We start from the raw sequence: 4,897 nt of genomic DNA, 5'->3' as shown, positions 1-4,897 counted from the left end.
TACTATGCTTAGCATTTAGGGCATAAAAAGAGAATAAAACAACTTCAACAGCCCTAGTAAAAGAAAAACAAATGAGCAACTAATTATCATGTAATTTAAAAGCCGTGTGTGTTGAATCCAGATCCTGTGGAACCTGGAGGAAGAAGTAGTATTTGAGTGAAAGTGTGTTTTACTGGAGTGAAGGAATATTTTTGAAGAGAGATTTAAAAGGCTCCTAAAGGCAATGTGGAGCTGTTGGGTGATGCAATCATTTCAGCACTGGCTACTAACCAAAACGTTGGCGGTTCAAATCCACACACAGGTGTCTCAGAAGAAAGGCCTGGTGATCTACTTCTGAAAGAGCAAAGTCATTGAAAACTTTGTGGAGCAGAGCTCTATTCTGAAACATGAATCAAAATCGACTCAATGGGAACCGACTTTTTTTTTTTTTTTTTTTAAAGATGAGTCTTGAAGTATAACCAAGACTTTATTAGGTAGGAAAAATGCAAAACGTATAACAAGGATAAGAACTATATAATGCAGAGCATATAGGAGAACAGTGAGGGCTTGCTCCAAAATGGCAGGAGTAAGGAGAGCATGATGAAGAATAACTGGAATAGCAAAGACAAATGGTAACCTTTCCCTGGGACAGAGGAGAAACACTGGTAGTGTGAGTAATGTACCCCAAGGTAAGTTTGTTTAAATACAAACACAGAAGGGTTTTCCTTTGTTATTTTTTGGGGGGGCAGGAAGGAAAAGGAAAAAGAAACTTTCGTTTGAAATGTTCCCTTCCTAGGAGGTATTTGTGTAGCAACCTAAAACCCTGAGTACTCTATGGGTAATTAGCTAAATGGGATGAAATACTTAACCTCAGACATTCTTACTCACAACAGAAGTTAAAATGAAAGCCAAATCTGAGGTTAAAAGGGAATGTTCCCCTGGGGCGTACTGGCAAGGATCTTGAAGAGTTTTGGTGGTTGTCATTGTTCCCTTTTTTTCCAATTTACCAGACACTTCGTAGGAAACATCCATGTTTCCATGTAATGTCAAAGAGATCAAATGTAAAACATGATGCAATTCTGTGCTTTTTCCTAAATAGTTACTTAAATTATTTTTCTTGGAGAGAAATGGACAACCTAGTAGCTTGGCTGACAGCACCAATTTGCCATCATGTAAGAGCATAATTTTAAGACTGCTTTAGGTTCCATGCCCATAGGCATAGAATAATTGAAAAAGAAAGATGTGGTCTTAGATTCTGAAAGCATATTTTTTTTGTTATGTAAGAATCTGGAGCAGCTTTGGTGCTTCTGGTTTGTGGCTTGATACAGAATCACTTTATTATCTCATATGTCTCATAATTATATCCCTTTGTTTCTCTGTTCACTATGGAGCACTGAATGTATCATTACTTTTTAGTGTTACTACCACTGTACTTAGGGTAAAAAAGAGAACACTAAATTATATAGAGAACATATAAAAGTAAGAGAAAAAAGTTATGTTTATTTTTCTTCCCAATCTTTTCTTCTTCTATATTGAATATTTTAAAACTTTTACTCATGGTTTCACATTTATTGCTTAACCTATCAGTGTGTTTCTTTTTCTTTTTAGGTTTTTGTCCTGTTTTTAACTACTATCACCAGTGCCTAGAACTGTACCTGGCACACTGTGCTCATTATATATGCTTGTTAAATAAATGAATGAGAACATTTACTTTGGTCAGATATTTAAGGAAAAAAAAAAAAAAAAAAAGCCAACAACCATAAAAATAGCAACAACTGCAAGTGGTTTGCCTTTATTCAGTAAAGATTCTAATTTCCATATTCCCATCCAACTAGCTGCCATCAAGTTGACTGCGTGTGTGTCAGGATAGAACTGTGTTGCACAGGGTATTCAATGGCTGATTTCTCAGAAGCAGATGGCCAGCCAGCCCTTTCTTCTGAGGCACCTTTAGGTAGATCTGAACCTGACCTTTTGGGTAGCAGCCAGTGCATTAAAAGTTTACACCACCAAGGGACTAGACACTAAATCCTTTTGAGAAGACACAGGCTTAACAAGTTTACACAAGCTCTTGCAAAGAAGTTCAATTATGTTCTATACTGTCTTTAGAGGTTTTCTACCTTAGGGACAGAATTGTCATTTCTAACTCAACAGGTGACAATCTGTCACCTGACGCCCTTTCATACATGGATTCTAGTGTTTGGAAAACACTCCTTCTGAGAACGTTTGTAATGGCTCCCCATCTTACCCCAATATTATGTGTTTGGATTTCTCTTTTACTCAGGCTTCAGGGTTCTGATGCATGTCAGCACCATAATGTTGACAGCTGACAATTCTGTTTTTGCGTTTTAATGTTTCCTTCCTTAGCTAAAGCTTTAGGATTATCTGCCAGACACCTTTATTTGATCTTTTTTTCCAACTCAGATTTAATACTATAATTTTACTCTCAACTGTCGTGGTCTTTTTTCTTTTGTTTCTTTACAACCAAATAAAGTAATTTTGTAATTTCTTGTTTCCTGTAATCTCCAAGCAGTAACCCTGAAATCTCTTGTGTGGTGATTAACTGCTATAGAATGAACCACTCTCTTCGATCCAATTTCTTCAAGAAAATTTTCCAAAGTGATCTTCTTATCACCATGATCACACTTCCTTTCCTCATAAAAATTACTCAACTCTTATTTTGGATAAACCAAAACCAAACCAAACTCACTGCTATTGAGTCGATTCCGACTCAAAGGTACCCTAATTGGGTTTCCAAGGTCATAAATTTTTATGGAAGTGGACTGCTTCATCTTTGTTCTGCAGAGTGGCTCATGGGTTTGAACCACTGACCTTTGGTTAGTAGCCAAATGCCTTAACCACTGGACTACCAGATAAAAGCCTTTCATAATCTAGCCAATTATTTATTTTTTCTTCTATTCATGTTCTTCTTTTGAATAAAACTAACTTCAACAGATTTATTCAAAGCCATGAAAAATACAAAATAAAAATAAAACCTGAATCCTCCCTTGCAGATATTTTTATTAGCTATCCCTCAAATTACCTTTTATTGTTTCTATGTACAAAGGTGAAAAACTGAGTAAATTTTTCTTCTTCCAATATTAAGATATTTCTCTCTTTAGCTTAGAAAATTACTATAGCAAAATTTGTTAAAGGGTAGAAATAAGACTGATCATTAATTCAAAAATGATAATCATTTTTTCCTTTACTATGACAAATTTTGCATAAAAGTTTCTGAGATGGCCTAAAACATGCCACTTTTATCACTATTCAAAGCCCTTAACTCTAGAGGCCTGTTGCTTTCCAGCCAACTTTAAATTTTTGTTTAGTTTTCAAGACTCAACATGTGACCTTACCAAACTATTAAACTTTATTTCCCCTTTCAATATGAAGCTTAGCTCCCATGGAATGCTTTCACTGGCTGGCAATGATGCTACCTGGACTCAATCAACATCTTCTAATTACTTGCAAGTTATAGAACAGTCTTTTTTTATAGGTACCTCCAGGGTTACCTGGTATTATGATATGCTGACTCATAGCGACCCCTCCTTGGGTTTCCAAGGCAGTATCACTATGGAAGTAGACTGCCCCAACCTTCCTTCTGAGGAGTGACTGGTGGGTTTGAACCGCCAGCTTTGATATGCCAATAGCCTGCCTAAAAAGATGCCTAATTGCCTGATAAGGCATTACTGTAAGTCCTTGCTCAGAAACAACAGTTCGGAGGGGGAAAAGAAAGGCAAAAGACAGTGTATTAACTCCTCATCATCCTCTCCCCCAAGTCTTTGGTAACCAACTAATAAAGCTCTACACACTTGCCTATTTTAGATATTTCCTATAGGTGTGATACTAAATTTGTCCTTTTGTGTCTGACTTATTTCATTCAGCACAGCATTTTCAAGGTTCATCCATGTTGTAGCATGTATCAGAACTTCATTCCCTTGTATTCTTTCCATGGCTATAAACTTCCCACTGAGCATGCCTTAAGTGTTGGTATGCCGTGCTTTCACTTTCATCCATCTCTAAGCATTTTCTAACTTCTCTTGTTATACCTTCTTTGGCCTACTGGTTAAGTTGAACATATCTGTGAAATTTCCAGAGAAAACTGTTTTTTTACTTAAAAAAGCAAATGATTTATTTAGTGAAAAGAGTAGGCAACAAAACTATATATAATATGACCTATTTTGCTAAGAAAAATAAAATGAAAAAAGTATATAAATGCTCAAAAATAATGTAAGTTGAGTTATACAAAAATTAACAATGATTATAGCTCAGAATTAAAGCTATTACACTTTTCTTCTTTGTGTGTTGTTATATTTTGAAGTTTTTAACAAAATATCTCTGGTGGCGTAGTGCCTAAGGCATTTGACTGCTAACCAGAAGGCTGGCAGTTCAAACCTACCAGCCACTCCTCAGAATGAAGATGGGCAATCACTTCTGTAGTGACACCACCTCAGAAACCCAAGGAAGGGTTGCTATGAGTCCGATCTGACTCGATGGCAGTGCGTTGCATTGTTTTTGTTTATCTTATGCTTTTTAGTGAGATTTTTAAAAAAGGTTATCAAATTTTATACTTACTTCTTTTTAAATTTTCAGTAGTTTGGAGATCCTTACAATATTTTCTACTTTTTTTTTTCCCCCATTTTTTTCAACACACACCTCCATTCCCATTTCTGCTTTGTTCATACCCACACATGCTATTAGGAAAATCTTTTCAAAATTTAATTCATTTATCCCAAATGCCAATATTTACTCTTTTCTGTCCACTGAAATATGATTTTGTCCTAAGCTCTGATTCAAAATAGGTGTGTTTTAAAAGAAAGCAGCTCTTACAGGGTTGGCAGACAATGGGCCTCTCGAAGAGTATGAAGGGATGGACACTGGGAGGAGGTAACTATGGGGAGGAAGTGGGAGGGGAGCTGCT

General features: G+C 36.2%; 1 protein-coding gene across 1 annotated transcript in view; it reads right to left on the bottom strand.

Annotated features, from left to right (window-relative positions):
- Nucleotides 1-44: 44 nt before the first annotated feature.
- The window catches only part of BCAT1 (branched chain amino acid transaminase 1), a gene marked incomplete at its 5' end in the record, with an annotated part of 56,559 nt that continues 51,706 nt past the window's right edge, over nt 45-4,897 (bottom strand). The window contains one exon of the mRNA XM_042781782.1: nt 45-53. Coding sequence (XP_042637716.1) covers nt 45-53 — 9 coding nt within the window. The remainder of the gene's footprint in view (nt 54-4,897) is intronic.

This window comes from Orycteropus afer, unplaced genomic scaffold (assembly GCF_000298275.1).
Source record: "Orycteropus afer afer isolate SDZICR_OR568_19922 unplaced genomic scaffold, OryAfe1.0 scaffold00171, whole genome shotgun sequence".
Taxonomy (NCBI): Eukaryota; Metazoa; Chordata; class Mammalia; order Tubulidentata; family Orycteropodidae; genus Orycteropus; species Orycteropus afer.
The sequence above is the reverse complement of the archived record's forward strand: the minus strand, read 5'-3'. Positions and strand labels throughout refer to the sequence as shown.